Source organism: Sceloporus occidentalis, unplaced genomic scaffold (genome assembly GCF_023333645.1).
Source record: "Sceloporus occidentalis isolate IW3139 unplaced genomic scaffold, rSceOcc1.0.p SCAF_1, whole genome shotgun sequence".
Classification (NCBI taxonomy): Eukaryota; Metazoa; Chordata; class Lepidosauria; order Squamata; family Phrynosomatidae; genus Sceloporus; species Sceloporus occidentalis.
Window position 1 is genome coordinate 296793020 of NW_028316981.1, and position 19495 is coordinate 296812514.

Consider the following 19495-nt stretch of genomic DNA (forward strand, 5'->3'; position numbering starts at 1 on the left):
TTTAACCATATTCAGATATAGTTAATAAGAAACTTCTCTTTCATACCTAATGGCTTCTACCATGATGCCAACTAGCACTTCATCTGGAATGCTTTTTCCTTTCTTTAATAGAGTTTCTGCTCCTGCACCAAGCTGAGCACGAATAGACAACTGAAATTTACAATAAAATGTAAACATTAATAGGCACGTTTGAGAAATGTACCTTAATATGATTAAAAGAACAATTATTCCTCTCTCTATCAGAAGTTTTAACATCAATAAAGACCATTGGACTAAGGCAGACCAGTTTTATGTCACCAAAGTAATCTCTCAGGAACTAAGGGCCAAATGACATTTCATTGACTGAATTTCTATACCATGCAGCAGGTAAATGCCTCCATGGGGGCTTACAACTTTTTAAAAACACTATTATACATACATTAAAATAGCAACCAAAGCAATAAGAAAACTAACTACTCCATTAAAATGTTAAAGAATATGTTTAAAAGCCAGCAATAAAATAGGTAACAAAAGCAATAAATTAAAAACTAAATGCATAGCATCTCAAAGGAGAAAGATGCCAGGTGAGTCTCTTGAGAGAAGGTATTCCACAAACAGAAGGTGACTGCCAAGAAGGCTTTCCCCCTGGTGTTCATGTGGTTTACCTTTGTGGGGCTGGTTTTACTTTAAACAACAGTTGGAGTGGGACATGAGTTGCAGTAGGAGTGTGATGTGAACATTTTTTAAGCTATTGCACCACCCAAGGTCCAATCAAAAGCAAAGATTTCCTCTACTCCTGTTTCCAACGGGAAGAACTTTTCCAGTAATGCTACATAATGTCACAGCTTGGAAAAATTCCTTTTTTTGCACAGGTTATGGGGATTCTGGAAGTTGCAGTAAAAAAAAGTATTTCCAAGTTCTGGGCTTAACGTTCATCAAGCTTGCCACAGGGACTATAATTGCTAGCAAGAACTCGAAGGGCTGATGTATTAGCTAAACAGAAGAGTCTTTACTTGATCTCAGCTTGTTCTTTAATTCAGACTCCTGGCCTCAGTTCCTGACTCCTAATCAATGACTGCTCGCAGCTCAACTCTGTCATTTGTCTAAGAATCCCATAGGGGAAAAAACCTGTGTCAAACCTCAAACTAGGATCAAAACATATTTATTCTCAAACAAAGGGTTTGCCTAACTAGATTGTTTTTGTCTGAATAACAGACTACTTCCACCTCAATATCTCAGACACTGCTTTTGAAATTCCCTTCTCTTTCCAGAAATGGCCATGTAGGTTTCTATAGCTGCTCTTTGACAAAAATAAATAAAATCTCGTTGGAATAATACAGCTAGTTTCAAAGTTCTTTGGATTCTGGTGTATGAAATAAACTGTTTGCAGAGTATGGACTACAATATTTAGAATCCACAACCCTCAGTTGCAATACCTGCTGGAGGAGTCTAGGAGCGGTAGTCCAAAAAACTTGCATTCTCAAACTGAGTTACTGCTTTTGTAAATTATGGGATCAAACAACTAAGTCATCACCTCTTAGAGAATCCTAGGTGAATTTTTCAAAATTCAGGAGTATCTTGGGAGGATTATTGACCATGCTAGTTTATGTGATCCATCAAGTACTCAATCTAGGATCTTTACATACTCAAAGTATATGCCCTGTGTGGGCTATGACCCAAATTGCAGTCAATACAACCAAAAAGGGAGAAAAAGTGAATTGCTGATAGACTGCGCTCATAAAACACCTAAAGGCTAGAAACAGATAGGAATGGCTCCCCCCTCCACCCCCACCTTCAGTAAAGTTACTAAGGGATAAATTGATTTTTCTAGTATTTCTGGTACCTCTGAACCTGCAAAAACTAGAATTATAGAGCTGAAGGATATCTCAAAGCTCCTATAACCCAAACATTTCTTCACAGATAATCCACTAATACAGCATCACTGATAAGTGGATATATCGTTTATACTTAAAAACCACTGGCAAAATAAAGAGTCCAGCACCATCAAAGGCAGTCTGTTTCACCATCAAAGAGTTCACACTAATAGGAAATTCTTCCTAATGTTTAATTGTAACCTCTCTTCTCATAACCCTCCTGTTCACACAGAAGAACACAGGTTCCAACTAAATATTAGGAAGAACTTCCTATTGATACATGCTCTTTGGTTCAAGTCCTGCCTTCTAGGGCAAGAGGACACAAATTTCCTGCATCATTTATTTCCCAGCTGTTCTGACATCTAAAATGCCAGAAATGACACAACTGAAATCACAATGGGACCAAAGCAAAAAATAAAAATAAAAACCAAAAACCAAACAAGACCTACCAAGATCTATGAATTGCATACTACTAACAACAAAGCCTCTGCTGTCCAACACTAACTCTCACTTTTTCGCTGCCTCAGACTCTATACAGAAGGAAAGTTAAAATCTAAATGCATACTTTGGTTAATTCATCCTCAAGGTCACTCATCTCCTCTTCATCACTTAGCTGAACAGAGGCTGATTTTTTCTCAAGTCCTAAGAATAAAAAAATCAATACGTACAGCAGTGATATTACAATATTAGCACCAGCACATTATACATGGATTATTATCTCTGCAGCACAGACGTGTTTGCAAAAGGTGTGAAATAGCAACAGGGACATCTTTTTAGTCATTTCAGCATCCAAATCAATCCATTTTTTACACAGTAAAGAATACAGACTGAAATCTATACTTGAATCAACATGACCTTCTCTTCCAGCAATTAACATGAAGTGGTGCATATAATTGTTTGCATGGCATGTACCACGCATTTTTTTGGATAAAATTTGCTGACCGCACATACGGTAAACTCTACCTTGAGTGTTAATTAACTGAGTTCTGATTTGATCTAGCTACTTCAGAATCTTAGATATTGAAAAATATATTGTAAAAAGACTTTTTAGGGGGTTGTGAGCATTAACAAACTCCCCAAACAGGTCCCTATAGCAACTTCAATATGGCAATCTTCTCTAATTTGGTGCCCATAGGGGGTGGTGCTCATCTCCGTTACTAAGTCGAAGAGCCAGCATTGTCAGAGACTACTCTGTAATCATATGGCCAGCATGATTGCACAGAATGCTGTTTGCATTCCCACCTGAGTGGTACCTATTTATCTATTTGCATGCTTTCAAACTGCTAGGTTGCAGAAGGGACTAGTGATGGCAGCTCACCCCATCACGCGGCACCTGGGCCTTGAACTGCCAAGCTGCCGATCTTGCAATCAACCGAGTCAGCGTCTTAACCACTTGAGCCACCACATCCTTAGTGTGTTTGTGTGCTGGACTGTAATTCCCAGGATTATACAACTATTATGCTTGCTGAATGATTCTCAGGGTTGTAGCCCAGCACATCTGAAGTTCACTCAGCTTGGAAAGGCTGTAACAAGACTTTTGTTCAATTATTTATTACTGGTTGTTGGTTTTACTGTTTCTTTGTTTTAGAAAGGTTTGATATTTCACACTATTTGAGGACTGGTGTTGATGTTTTACTATATTTTGGAATTTCTAACTATTTTGTTTTACATAAAGTTTTCATAGAAAGATTTCTATCTTACCACTGAGATAATTCTTCTACCTTCTGCTCTAAGTATGTTATTTTGTGATATAATTGCTGATATGATGCATACCTGTCTTCTCCTCAGGACTCTGTGCCACCATCATGGTTCCTTCACAGCCTATTTTAAACCTTTCCTTCAAACTGCTATTTCTTGTTTACTTTCCTTCCTGTTGCACATGGGGATATCACATTGCAGTTATAGCCTCATCTCCTGCTATTACATCCTATTCCCTCCCTGTCAGAATGAGTTGACAGCTGGAACTCCATACACACACACACACACACAGAGAGAGAGAGAGAGAGAGAGAGAGAGAGAGAGAGAGAGAGAGAATCCAACAGGTTTTGAATGCTCTACCAGAATACCACCACACAGGGCATGCCATAAGATCCTTAATGCCACAGGCTTCTCAGGTAAAATGCTTTCTGGACCTTTTCTAGCTACAACTTCAGGTGGGAAGGCTGCTTTGCTCCTCCTGCCCATTTTCCGCACATGGAGAAGAGAAGACTGGCACACTCCAGATGAAGTCAAGGCTCAGCTAGCTCTCAAGGAACCAGCTGATTGTGCTTTGCTTCCTTTATGTGAGGAAGGAAACCAGTTCACCTTCTGAAAGGTTGGGGCTTCAGGGCAGGAGTAAAATGTCCACGGAAACTATGAGGGCAGGCCAGAAGACTCTGGTGGGCCAAATCAGATCTATGGGACAGATTAGAATCATGGATCAGGGTCCTCCTCCTCTAGTGTGTACACAGTATATACAGCACAACTGACCATGAAAAAACCACTTGGAGAATAATGTCCTGCCTTAAGACACTACAAAGCTTGGGGACTTGACCCTTCCTAAGTGGACACATACTCCTGTGCCAAACTCTCCACAGAAGGGACACCAGTCTGAGCTAACATGCATGCTAGAAGGAAGGCACAGCACACTTTTGACTTAATAGCACAATCTTCCATCTCCTACTCAGAAGGGAGAACCAGAAATGTAAATACAATTTGAATCAGGGACCCAGTGATGAATCAGAGGGGGATAATACAGAAGCAGTCATGAAAGCCTTTACCCACCACCTTGTAAGATCTTGTTCTGCCCAGCTCTGCACCTAGCACTGCAGCTCTAGCTATTAAGCTGGACAGCTCTCTGCAATTTCAGCTGTCTTTTCTTGCTGGACAGCTCCATCATCTCATTGGTAAGGCAGACAATTCAAGCAAAATAACAGAGAACTGAAACAGCATGAGCTGTTGTTTTTGAATTTCCTTCATTTTTCTCTCTCAACTAGACCAGTATTGGCACATTTTTTTCCGATATGAAAGGGGCCAGTATTTCCTCCCATTTCTAGAAAACATCCATGCACACCTGATCCATATACAATAACTTCCTTAGATGACGACAGAGCAATGTGTGACTATAAAAACATACAGACACACACACATGCCTGTATGTAGATTAGGAGGTACAAGAGTATTAGAATTTACGGTATTACTAAAAGTTTATGCAGAACAAGTTTTATATTGACTGACTGACTGACTGATTGAAGTCCATCACATCAGAAACCTTCACTGAACTTCAGCTCTTGGTGTTTATTTTTATTTATTTACAAAAATACATTTATACCCTGCTTTTGCTCAAATTGGCATGTTTCTTCTCCTTTTTATCCTTACAATAGCAGACCTGTGAGGTTGGTCAGGTAGAAAGAGAATTACTGGCCCAAAATCATCCAGTGCATTTCATGGCTAAGGGCATTAGAATCTGTGGCGGGATACAAACCGCCGCCGCCGGTTAGTCTGCGGGGGAGCCGGAGCCTCCACACGGCGCAGCTCCCGTGCAGACTGAAAAAGAAGCTCCAAAATGGAGCTTCTTCTTGAGTCGCGTTTGCGACGTAGCGAGGCGCCAGGGGCGCACTCGCTACGTCACAACGCCCGCGACGCGTACGGACGCTCAGCATCCGATACGTCAGGATGGCGGCGCCCATGTAGAAGGGGCGCCGCCATCTTGTACGTATTGAATACGTACTAGGGTTAGGGGGGTGCGGAAGCACCGCCCCTTCCTAACCCTAGTACGTATCCTATACATACTAAATGGCGGTATGTATCCCGCCTGTATCTCCCAAATCCCAATCTAACCATTACACCACCTCATACAATTATGCTGACAATATTGAAGTCACTATAGCATCATTTGCTTTTCAACACTGCTGGGGTAGTAATGATAATCTCTGGGCCATGTTGGAGTGGTTCAGTCAATGAGCTGCAGCTCCTCATTTTGCCTCAGGAGCTGCCCTGTAGTGGCACCAACTGCCCAATATAACATGAAACATCAGAATGCAGGTTTCAGTTTATTACTTCTTTGCAGGACAAACTCAAACTCACCTTTCATGATATACAAAATGTCCCCTTATCCTTTACTTCCCATACCTACCAAATATCTTAACAGGGATGCTAGAGAACTTTTTTAAAAAAGCAATCAATCCATCCTAATTCACACTTTCAAGACTAATATGTGGATTGGAATGCGTTCATACACTTTGAAGAGTGTACTCCACCATGAACTTTGTGACACAGTTCTTGGCTCAAAAATACATACAAAATACAGTGTGTAAACATAAACCTAACTCCAGTTGCTAATCCCAGCTAAATAACTGTCACAGTGAATCAATGTACAATCGGCCCTTCTTATACACAGATTTTTTATACATGGATTCAAGCATCCACGGTTTGAAAATGTTCAAAAAAAGTATAAATTTCAAATATCAAACCTTGATTTTCCATTTTTTATAAGGGACACCATTTTGCTATGTCATTATATTTAATGGGACTTGAGCATCTACGGATTTTGTTATCCACAAGTGTTCTTGGAACCAAACCCCAGTGTATAACAAGGGTCCACTGTAACTCAGATAAATGCGATTTTAGGCTGCATCAATAGAAGTATAGTGTCTAGATCAAGGGAAGTAATAGTGCCACTGTATTCTGCTCTGGTCAGGCCCCACCTGTAATATTGCATCCAGTTCTGGGCACCACAATTTAAAAATGATGTTGAAAAACTGGAGCGTGTCCAAAGGAGGGCAACTAAAATAGTGAATGGTCTGGAAACCATATCCTATGAGGAACGACTTAGGGAGCTGTGGATGTTTAGCCTGGAGAAGAGAAGGTTAAGAGGTGATATGATAGCACTGTTTAAATACTTGAAGGGATGTCATATTGAGGCGGGAGCTAACTTGTTTTCTGCTGCTCCAGAGACTAGGACCTGGAGCAATGGATGCAAGCTACAGCAAGAGAGATTCCACCTCAACATTAGGAAGAACTTCCTGACAGTAAGGGCTGTTCGACAGTGGAACACACTTCCTCGGAGAGTGGTGGAGTCTACTTCCTTGGAGGTCTTTAAGCAGAGGCTGGATGGCCATCTGTCAGGGATGCTTTGACTAAGAGTTCCTGCATGGCAGGGGGGTTGGGCTGGATGGCCCTTGCGCTCTCTTCCAACTCTATGATTCTATGATTTACCAAGTTCCTATTGCAACTGGAACCAGATCATACACACACACACAAAATGAACTGTCCATCTTTACTTAAATTAAGAGTGGCTGCATTCCCTTATTCCATTTTTAAAAATTCTTTCCTTTGAGCTGAGTGCCATTCCTCTTGAATTCAAAGTAAAATAATTGGAATTCTGGAACTGGAATATGGGACAACCTCTGGAACTAGAACATGACAATGTGCCACAGCTTTTAGCTGATGCTGGCTTATGCATACATATGTCCTTTTTTCATGCAGCAGGGGTTATTAAGTCAAGGTCTGCTGTCTCAGCCCAGGATTTCCTCTGCCCCATCCCGGATTCGCCCCTTTTCACTCGCTGCCCCTCACTCCTGGAACCTTCTTCCCCCACAAGCAAGAGCCATCACTTCTTTTACCAGCTTCAAAACGGAGTTGAAAACCATCCTGTTCAGAGAAGCGTTCCCAGGCATTGCATAATTGTCGCTTACTATTTGATGTTCTAGTGGTGCCTGTTTATTGAACCATTTCCTGTATTGCTATGTACTGTATATGTATTATCCTACTTGAGAGTATGTATTTTCCCTGGAAAATGATTAACCATCCATTATGAAGCCTCCCCCTCCCTCCAGTCCATCTGCCTTGGTCCAGGCCTTGGAGGTACAGAGGAACTGCTGGACCTCTTACCCTTTCCCTCCACCACTCCCTTCTCCTTCTGTCATGTCTTTTTAGATTGTAAGCCCGAGGGCAGGGGATCGTCTAACTAAAAGATTGTATGTACAGCGCTGTGTAAATTTACAGCGCTTCATAAATAAAGGTTAATAATAATAATAATAATTATTATTATTCCCATCCTCCTTTCAAAGTACTCACCAGCCTACTGCAAACCCCTTGAAGTCATCCCACACGGCCATTCCATACTTTGTAGTGAGAAGGCAGAATCAGAGAAACAGTTGGCTACATCTCCCAATGATGGCTAGACACTCAAAGATGATATCAGCACTGATATCCCTTAGGTGTCTCAGCACCTATGTAAAAAATCAGATGGGTTTCTTGAAAAAGTGTCTATTTGGGTTCTTGCCTATTTGGGTTCTTGCTTGTATAGGTTCTAACCCATTTCTCAGCTTGGAAACGAACAGCAGCAAATACTCTTTCTGCCTGTAGTATTTTCAAATGGAATTGTATTTAATACCAGTTCAAATGCAGCTTTTCCAGATCCAAACTTTGCCAATCTTCTTCTTTTTTCATCCTAGTTTTAGTATTTAACTTTAGAACACATTTGCTTTAACATTAATATATATTTAAAAGGTACCTTTTGTCTCCTCTGCAGCTAACAAGTGGAGGTTCACTTCTGCTATGTCGTAGTACGCTTTTAATGCTATCACTGAAGCCCTAGAAGCTTCCTTCAGGACCTTTTCAATCCAACAAACAAAGAATGAAGTAAATGAACCATTAACAAATTGCTTTTCTAGTGTGAAACAGTAATAGGTTCTGGATAACTGTTTTTAAGAGTGCTGGATGTTATAAAATATTCAGTGAATACAAGGTTCCTGCAAGATCAAACCCCAAATCCAGCGCCTCATTAAAGTAGTGCTCTGTCAAAAATTCCATCCACATTAAAAAAGATATCTATTCAGGTATAAAAATTTCTAAGAGGAGAACTTTTTCACATATGGATTAATTATGCTACTCTTATTAAGGAAGTGGTCACATTTATATGTTTTCCTGTCTATCATATAAAATCATATCTTCAGTGATTTGCAGCCACCCTGGTCTCCCCATGAAGCTTTTTTCAGATTAGAAAAAGTGGGCAGCCAGGGAGGCTGCAGAGCAATGGAAAGGGGTCTAACAGGAACGGAACGAAAACACATTAGCCTTGGCCACCCTGCAGATAATGGTAAGTTCAAAGATATCAGTACGGGAAATTCTAAATACATGTTAAAATGAGATTTAAAAGGGGACATTACTTTGACAGGGAAAAAATTGGGTGGAGGTGGGGGGGGGGGAATTTGCAGCTTTTATTCTTCTTTTCCACCACCCACTCAGTTATGTGTATAAAATTCTACCAACTGAGGCAGCACTCCACAAAAGCATATGCCACTTAGAATCTTTTAGTTTCCTTTGTTTGGGCGGAATGAGAGGCTGGACATAGCAATACTTTTCTACAGTGGCCAACATCGTGTTTATGGGGAGTCCATAAGCAACTGACAATGGCCTGTTACAGACTGCCAAAATAAAGCTGCTTCAGGTCTCTTTGGAGGTATGCTGTTTAAATGATGCATGCATCCTAAGAATCCGGAAGCTGCACCAAAGCTGCACTCCAGTGCTTATGGATTGGAGTGTGGCTTTGGCGCGACCTCCGGACTCTTAGGACCCATGCATCATTTAAATAGCATACCTCCAAAGAGACCTGAAGCAGCTTTATTTTGGCATCTGTAACAGGCCAATGTTTCTACCCCTTCCTCTCCCCACAACTTTCTTTCTTTCTTTTTTCTAGTATTCAGATGTGTGTTGTAATTCATCATTCTAGCAACAGCCACCTGCTACAAATTCACCTAACTCCTTTATGAAGCCATGTATTAAGAATGCTCATCACCACATCTTCTGGCAGTGATTTCCACTCATAAGTTGAATGCCCCGTGCAAAGAATCACTTTCTTTTTTTCTGACCTGAACCTTCTGCCAATCAGTTTTGGAACACTTCAGTGTGCAAGTATAATTTTACTTATGACAGTATTTGTATCTTGCCTATCACCACAGATCTCAAGGTGGGACTCAGGCATTGAAAGCAAACTTTGAAGCAATTTAAAAAAAAACTTAAAACAATCTAACAAATTAGAAGGTAAAAACTGCAACTGAGCAGGGGAGAACCAAGCCATGGCCTCCTGGGCCCCAAATCTTGAGCAAACAGCTAATATTTAGTTGGCTTTACATTTCAGTAAATGTCAGACACTGCCCAGAGAGGAAAAGTGGAACACTGACAGAATCAGACCATGAAACACAGATGACCATAGAGTTTTCTTTTAGAAACCTTGCTGAAATGAAGAGGATATTTGCTCAAGAATATGGCAGCCCTTGTGAATAGAGCCCATGTGAACAAACCTCAACTGAGTATTGTACCCATGTGATTTTTGCATATGGAGGAATGATGCTATTTGGATTTTCTCCTTCAGGAACCAAGACGTGTTGGGCCAGCATGGATACCAAATATCAGGGCTGATAGCACAAATAGATCACAGAAAGTTGCTTAGTGTGACCAGTCATATAGGCAGTAATTCATCACTCTATAAAGAACTTTTAAAGACTTACAGCAATTTGATTCAAGGAAGGTGTATCCATTTTAGAGACTGTAATCAGACTTGTTTCGCTTGCCATTTCGTTATCATGATAGGCTTTGATAGCCTCTGCAAGCAGCGTATCAATAGACAAAACGTGGATGCTGCAAGCTGATACACAGAAAACCAGGCTGTCAAACAGTTATCATAAAAGAACACTAGTGAATTTTCTCACACAAGCAATGACTAGATCATCTGATACAAACTGAAATGTTTTCAAATGGAGGAGTCAAATCTATCAACATGATACTGGGAGTAATAAGTACATGCTTTGTATGCAAAGGATTACAGGTTCAATCCCTGGTTGGCACTCAATTGCAACAAGTGAAGTACAATTGGGAGCGACTCCTGCTCAAAACAATGGAGGACTAGAGCTGAGATCATACTAAGCAAAGACAGGCTTGATCTGGATCTGAGTGTAAAGCATCAAATGTCCATGTACTGTTATAAGAAATAGGAACCTTGAAAACTGAACTCTAGACATTTGGAAGTGAGTATTGGGAGCAGAGGAATATAAAAACATTAGCAGGAGTAACCTCTTCATATGCAATGGTTCTATTCATCCATCCAGTGGTTTAGTTTTATTCTAAATGCCACCTAAGTCTAATTAACTTTCTCTGGATTATGGTCCAAAACACATTGCAGAAATAATCCAGTTTGAGTCTGCTGTAATTGCCCTGGCTCAATTCTAGGGAATCCTAGGAATTGTAGTTTATTGTGGCAACAGAGATCTTTAACAGAGGCCCGTTACAGACCACCCAAAAGGGGCGGTCTTGGGCCGCTGCTGTTTGCTCCATGAGGGAGCCGCAGCAGCCAAACCGTGCAACTCCCTCACGGAGCAAAAAAGGAGCGCGCAAATTACGCTCCTTCCAGGAACCCGGAAGAGACGTCGCAAGTGCCAAAGCGCGCACTCGCGACATCTCTTCCGGGTTGGGACGTGCGGACGCAGAGCGTCCGCTACGTCAAGATGGCGGCACCCATCTGTATAGGGCGCCACTATCTTGACGTACCGGTTACGCACGAGGGGCAAGGCGCGTCCGGAAGCGCCGCCCCTCGCGCATAATCGCAGCACAAGGACAGCGCCTCTTAGGCCCGTCTGTAACGGGCCAGAGAGCGCTAAATGTCTCACAAAACTACAGTTCCCGGAATTCCCTAACATTGAGTCAGGGCAGATAAAGTAGTCTCAAACTGGATTATTTCTGCCATGTGTTTTGGACCTGTGTTATGCAAATTACATTTAGAGAAGTATCCATTGCTTCCATTGATGTTTGCTGTTGGCAGGTTCATTTTGTAAAGGGAGCATAGACTGAATGAGTAACAGTAAAAAATGGAAAGAAGGAAGGAAGGAAGGAAGGAAGGAAGGAAGGGAGTACAAACCTACCTTCTTCCAAGAACTTTAAACATGTGCTTTTGCCACTGAAGAGCTTTCCCAAAATACATCCCTTGATTGGAAATGGAGAAAATACAGGTGGAGGTGACTCAGGCTCTGGAGGATAGAATATTTCCATCAATCTATGAATCACATGACCTAGTATTGTGTTATTAGGCGGAGGCTTATTTGCTCTGATCTCTTCAGGTGGGTACCATTCCTCAGTCATAGTCTGTAGCAATACAAATCACAACATAAAATCAATTAAAAAATATTTCACACAGTACTGTTGGTAAAGGTACCAAATTAAGACTGCAACCCTATGGATGCTTACTTGGCAGGAAATCCCACTGAACTGAACAGAAAGTACACCTGATCAAAGAAGCAAAAAGATCTGCCTGCAATTGCTTTAAAGCTATTTCTATATTAGAATTGTCATGCTGGCTTACAAATTACTAGCTCCAGATAAGAAGCAGGGAAAATTCAAATCTGTAGTCACTCAAGAGCACACAGACGTATGTATCTTTTTTCACTATCCAGATTAATACAATCCTCTTAGTGCGTGGAATTTATATTCATGCTTCCCCAGCATTGTTTCCTTAGTTAATTAAGACATGTATGGATACTATATATGCATGGCTGTTTCGAAGTAGGAATACAAATCTTGATCTCACTCTTGCACGTAAGAACAAAAAAATCAGTTTCAAAAGACAAGAAAAAGTACCTCAGTTAGAGGGATCTAAACTGTATTGGACTAGAAGCGTTTCTATTTCAGTTTTATGTTCACACAGTTGCCAGCATTTGCTTATGGGAAGACTTCAATAGGATATACATGCAAGCAGTATTCCAATCATTGTTTGATGGGCAAGTGCACAACATCATTTTCTTATTCAAATGTAACAGCAAGTTGCAGATTTTTTGAACCAGAAGTACCTAACTGACAATATTTGGCAATTGAAGGACTAAAGACGGACTGAATTACCTAAATGAATTTTATAATGGTGTGTGTGTGTGTGTGCGTGTGTGTAATTGTTAACCATTGGTTAGCAAATCCCCTATGACATGTATATGTTTAGTTTGTGTGTTTTTGTTTCTTTTTTTTCTTTCTTTGCTGTCTCATACAAGTTTTTTACTTTTGTGATGTGCTGTTGTATATAAACTCTTTTCTTTTTCTCTATATGGTTATTTAAACTTTAATTTTTTCAATAAAACTATGGGGAAAAATACAAAAGAGGGTGGGAAGGGAGGGAGGAAGGAAGAACAACATTAATTCCTTTCCTCCAGATCTTGGCTTGGAGGTTCAGAAATTAGTGTAAACCAACCCAACAAACTAGTTCAAACCATCATTCAAGGATTCATAAATCAGGGCCAGTGTTCCTCTAACATCCATCTTCTCCAGCCTGCCCTGTTACATGTTAACATTAGTCTGAGGATACTGGTTTGAATCATGTCAGAGCTTTATGACATCCAAATAGAGGATCCCTCAGCTCATATTAAAAAAAAAAGACAAGTAAGCCACAATCACATATTAGGAAGCTGTAGATTTTCATGCAGAAACCTGTATGCTCAGCTCTGACACCAATTTAAAGCTTCATAAACCATGGTAATAAAGCATTAATCCAAACCAGGTCATTATTGTGTTACCCTTTAGCATCTTCTGCGTGTATCTAAAATATGTTGCAACTCTGCAATCTCATAATGCCATTTAAATTCTCAAAGAAATCCAAGAAATATTTTAGATATCTGAACTCATGTCATCTCAGTTAGGTATGGAATAGGAATACATGGCAGAGGGTGAGAATAAAGTGACAGATACAGAGGCTGACAATGAAACAACTACTTTTGGTTTGAAAAGGTCTGCTACAGATTGATGTTTGAGCACACAACTGGAAGGAAAATAGCACTTAGTTCTTTACTTTAGAATAGTTCTTTCATGGAATTCTACAACTTCAGCAGTCCACATCTACTGGCTTCTGCAATATGGCAAGGAATGAGAGGGGATGGGCTTTGAACAACCAGTGTATGGCTTGCATGTCTCAAGTACAGTGAACGAATATCAAAGACTTCAGAAATCTATGAATGAAATAGCATCAAGTGAGTACTGGACAAATAGAACAAACATATCTATTGTGGAAACACAGATGTTCCACATTGAGACAGAAGGGAATGAGAGAAAAGGCCTGTGCCTAGAGGCAGCAAGTGCCAGAAGTAACAGTTCTGAATAATAATAATAATAATAATAATAATAATAGGTTTTATTTATACCTCGCCTCTCCCAAAGGATCGAGGCAGGTTACAACAATAAAAATAAAAGTACATAAATAAAATACATAAGTACATACATAATAAAATTCCATAATCCCCTTATTCCCCCCTACCTTAAAACCAAACAGCATTGTAAAATATGGATTAAATTTATTTAAAATAAACATACGGTTCTTGAGCGAGACACCCTGGGGCAGTTATAGGGGAATGCTTTGATTTAGATTTCCTGCATGGCATGGGGTTGGACTGGATGGCCTTTGTGGTCTCTTCCAACTCTATGATTCTATGAATCCATATTAATGGAAGTGGGACAATCAATCAGGGAAAGCCTGTTGATAAGTCATGATGATCTGGATCATTGTTAACTACCGTTCAGTTGACTTTAAGTCACAGTGACCTCATGAATGAGAGACTTTCAAGTCACCCCAGCATCAACAGTCCTGCTCAAGTCTTGCACTCAGGGCCGTAGCTTTTTTGATTGAATATATCCATCTGTAATGGAGTCATGCTCTTTTCCTACTGCCTACCTTGCCAAGCACAGTTCCTTCTAGTGAGTCATATCTTCTCATGCTATATCCAAAGCACAATGATCTCAGTTTAGTCATTTTGGCTTCTAGAGAATGCTCAGGCTTGATTTGTTCTTGGACTTTATCTTTTTGGCAGTCCAGGGTATCCACGGAAATCTCCTCCAGCACCGTATTTCAAATGAGTTGCTTTTCTTCCCATCTTCTGCTTCCATTTCTAATTATGTTAAACAATATTGAAATCTGTATTGGCCACATAGTAATGTTCATGTATACCTGAAGGTGTTTGGCCTCACAAAATGCAATACATTGCTCTCTAGCTTTGTTTCTTGATCCTAGGCCAGCTTCTCTGACAATGTTTGGTTTTGCTCTGTTCCCTATTTTGCATTCCATTTGTATATGATTATCAACATGCCCTGTTTGGATGTATGACTAACTTCATTCTGGGTTCTACCACAGTATCTCCTACCTGTGTAACTGCAGCATAAACATGGATTATGGTTATACTGATAGGTTTGCCATGAAGTCTTATTGATATTATTCAGTCAGACTTTGAATTATATCCCCTAACTGGTCTTGCAACATTGGGCCTCCCTATTGCCACCCTGTTTCTTCTTAGATTTTCATTTCCTGAACAAAACACTGTAATTATCTGATTGAAAATACACTATCCCACTTAAGCTAATTCACCCAAGGTTTATACATACCATTTCTAACCTCCCTTAATTCATGTTTCTCTTATTCCATGGTTTGTATTATGTTGTGCAGCTTTTAACTTTCCTTTTACTTCTGAAAATATCAGCATGTGAGTATTCTTTCAGATCGAGTCCAATTCTGTCATAAGGCACATCACTAGTCATACTTGTCTTCTGCTCCTTCCCTTGTTTTTGCTTGCAATCTGGGAGTCTCATTTTCCAGCTGTACCTCTTGCTTCATTTCCAATTGTCTCATTATGATAGGAATTTCCAGTTAACAGACACTCATAAGTCATTTATCACTGTCTTCTTCTGTGTAGTACTAACAAGAGCTAAAGTGCCAATGCTGTTTTCTTTGAAAGAGCCTCCCCTCCTACCTGCTGCTGCCCAGTTACTGTTTGGCACACTTTGTTTGACTTGGGAAACTTTTATCAGTAACAATGCTACCATTAGCCTCTTACTAAATAGCATCACACAATCCCACCACCACAGAAAGATAGTGTCAATGTGAGAGCAGAATACCAGAATCTTTAAAACAGCAAATCTGTGAGATGTCAAAGTTGTGTGGCTTTGTTAGCCCTTTCTCTTCATTTTTGACCACTGAGATTTCACTCACAGAAAACCCATTGGCTCCACAAATCTATGTTAAAGCAAGCAAGCCATGGCACCAAAATTACAAGCAACAGAAAATCACTTTATTTTAGCAGAACACTATTTCTGATAAGTCTGAATGCATTGTGCATTATGCAAGAAATAAGCATGGGAAATTGGATTGCACAGAATTAGAACATTCTTGCCCAGAGGTACTCTCTTCACCGAGGGTGCATACCCTTCTTCATCACAAAGGCCATATATAAAATGATTCAATGATTTTATATTGTTTCAGATAATGGCTGCTTTCACAGGATATATATTTTTTGGGGGTACTATCATAGGTGTTTTAACCTTCTTCTATGGGCCCCTTGTTGTGAGAAAAATGGTTTATAAATGTAATGTTTCCTTGGGGATCAGGATTGCATGCATAAGCAGGTGCATAAATACGTCTCTATTTACTAACAGGTACAGAGAGCTGTTCTGCCTCACCAAGCTACAAACCCTAAGATTCCATAGGATACTTACATGACAGTTAAAATGGAATCATAGTGATATAATTGTGCAAGGTGAATGGACCCAAAGAATCTTCTCTCCAACACCCCAAGTAGTCGTGTAAATATATAAAAGTTGTGAGAAAGTCAGGAGGATGGAGTGGTGCAGGGGGTGGTGTACTTAGGTCCAGAGGTGGGTTCACGGTGGACTATGAGCCATAGGCTGGGCCCTGGGTCAAGAGAAAGGCAGCAGCTCACCAAAGACCTCTTTCCAAACTTTACCTAGAGAGGCCAGGAGTTGAACATGGAACCCTGTGAATGTGAAAAGCATGTGTCTAAAATGATGCCACAACATCTCAGACAGCATTTTTTTTCTAAAAATATTTGCTGAGATTTTCCATTTTCCTCTCATGCAGAGAAAAGGCACAGCTTTCTATGAATATTCTCCATCACTTGTGAAAGAAGGACATTATCTATGGGCCCAAACAGACAGGCCAAAATAAAGCTGCTTCGGGTCACTTTGTCGGTACACTCTTTAAATGATGCATGCATCCTAAGAGTCCAAAAGCCATGCCAAAGCCACACTCCAGTCATCAGGACTGGAGTGCAGCTTTGACACAGCTTCTGGCCTCTTAAGATGCATGTGTCATTTAAACAGCATATGTCCAAAGTGACCTGAAGCAGCTTTATTTTGGCCTGTCTGTTCGGGCCCTATGTTTGTTTAGTAGCTGCAGTTTTCCCCACAATGTGGCAGAAAAATATCAGGTCTAGGGCACTGAATAAGGCGCCAATAGCCAAACTGCCAGTGCAGTTGCTGCTATTGGTACTTGCAGTAAAAGGTGGAATATTTGGGGCAGTAGGGAGGGTGGAGCAAAAATTTGGGCTACTGACACTGCTGCTGGTGAGGCATTGCAGAATTTCCCTTTCTCTTGGATGAATCTGGAGAAATAGCTCCTCTGCTGACAAACAGGGTAAAGAATTTCAAGAGACCATTACTACATAGCTTTAATTCTATTGCTATGGCCATTTGCTAGATAGAATAGTACTTCTGGTCTGACTTCAAGGGATTGTGATGGCCTTTAAAGGTCTAAACTGCTTGAGACGTCAATACACAAAGCAATTCTTCTTGTATATGGCTGCTTTGGGGACTAAGGTCTCCTGCAGTTTCCCCGGGACATGGGAAAGGTCTTCTTTGCAGTGGCACCTCAGTTGTGGAATGCTGACCCCTTTAAGACTCATTAGCACTGACATTGGCTTCATTTTTGCACAAAGCTAAAACAATTTTTTATTATACCTGCTTAAATTTATTAACTTGTTTAAATTATTATATAGTAAATTATGTTTCTTTTTAGACTGTAAGTTACTTTCTATAGTTTAAAATTTAAAATGGCCTAAAATGGCTTGAATTTATTCTATTGTACCTTGCCCTGAGATTCTTGGATATAGTGCAGGATACCAAAATTTTAATAAAATAAAATAGTTGTTGTACCACTAAATTATAGGAAGCTTATACCCAAAATGGAATCTGGACAAAACAAGGTTGATAACTTCAAGAAATTCTTCTTGATTAGCTACTCTCTGGCATCTTCAGGGTGGGCTAGAAATTATTTATGCCTGAAAAATTTTCAGAGCTGTTCTCAGGGTTAACAATAATGGTCCAATTATCTGTGATTCAGTATAAGGCAACTTCTTATGTTCCCTATGAGGACTGGTCAAAAGCAGCAATAGACATCTCAAGGAATATTATTCCACCAGTTCTGTTTATTTACTGATCTTTAAGTTGTTCTGTCTTGCAACGTGCACCTTCTAAATTCCTAGTTGAATTAAGAAAGCTTTTAAAACTAGTTCTAAAATATACATTGACAGTAATATTGAGATGTAATTTTATTCAAAATGCCTATGTGCAGTTTGAAAAAACTGCAACAAATCAATGTGGATCCTATTGTGCGCACAAATGCATCAGTGATCCTTTTGCACACTGTTTTACTCTTGTGCACAGGTGCTAGCACACATTCATAAAACAACAAAAATACATTATATACAACTACATAGGGACTTAATCTGAGAATGTTTTTAGGGACAGTTCTATGAATGCACAGGAAGAGATGAGGGAGAGATGAATATGCTAAAGGAAGTGAAGTCTGCATGCAAAGTATTCTATAAAAAGGCAGATAGAAAAATTAGAAGATTCTTAAATTATTAGTTTTGCACTGAAAAGAATGCCAACTAACTTATAATTCTGAAATCTGTAGAGAAGTTGTGGCAACATGTATTTCAGAAGCATCCTAACAGCTGGTACAGATACAAACCATAATGTAGATGCTCATTTCCAAGTTGTATGTCCTACTGACATACAGACCCCCTAAGTCCAATAACTGAATGCAAAAAAAAGTGCAGCTGTATCTGAAGCAGGGCCTTGATATTTTTAGGGGGGGGGGGAATGTTAAAACATGCATCAAACTCTTTATAGAAAAACTGAAACGATAGCTTTGAAAAGATAAGCAGTACTAATTCCACCCAATACCTTTTTCATAATAAAGGGCATGCAAATTTCTTTAGATTATAGATGGTCAGATCACTGAATTGAAATTCTAGTTGCACTTCTTTTTTGTGTAATCAGCATCCTAGCACATAAAGGATTTTAAATATGTACATAAAGCTTCCTGTTCACTTTTGTTTCATGGCAGAAGGGTTGTGGAATGCACTACTGTTCATGAAAGAATTTCAAGACAATATTTTAAATTAATTTTATCTCAAGAAGATTTAACAATAATACTATCTGGTTTTAGTTCAGTAAAAAATACAGAAGTCAAATACCGGCTGATATCACTGGGACACATAATGCCAACCAGTTGTGCTGCAGTATTACCATGGAGAAGAACATTATTTCAGAAGATCTAGTAAATTTTACAAGTAAGTCACAACAGGCCATTGATTTCAATGGAAAGTCTAACCAGGGGTAAATCCTGATCTAACACACTGGCACAAATACCAGTATTCATGTTAACAGAATAGCCATTGCCCTTCCAAGTAAAGGTCTTCTCATTTAGTATTGATTTCATGTGATATATGAACAAGTAAACAACTTTCATTTGCCTGGGTTAAGTCTAAAAGAAACAAAAACTAAGCTGTTGTCTACTACAAAATCCCTTATACAATCTTCCTAACAAGCATTTACTACTTAGT

The 19495-nt window shown here is 39.8% G+C and overlaps 1 protein-coding gene across 6 annotated transcripts in view; it reads right to left on the reverse strand.

The window, feature by feature from the left end:
• SPEF2 (sperm flagellar and cilia associated 2) overlaps positions 1-19495 on the reverse strand; it is a 140795-nt gene that overhangs the window by 83053 nt on the left and 38247 nt on the right. For all 6 annotated transcript variants that reach the window (XM_089496624.1, XM_089496614.1, XM_089496605.1 and 3 more), the window contains exons 11-15: positions 11753-11972; positions 10346-10482; positions 8350-8449; positions 2419-2495; positions 47-150 (exon numbers count right to left, since the gene is read on the reverse strand). In XM_089496624.1, coding sequence (XP_089352750.1) covers positions 47-150; positions 2419-2495; positions 8350-8449; positions 10346-10482; positions 11753-11972 — 638 coding nt within the window. The remainder of the gene's footprint in view (positions 1-46; positions 151-2418; positions 2496-8349; positions 8450-10345; positions 10483-11752; positions 11973-19495) is intronic.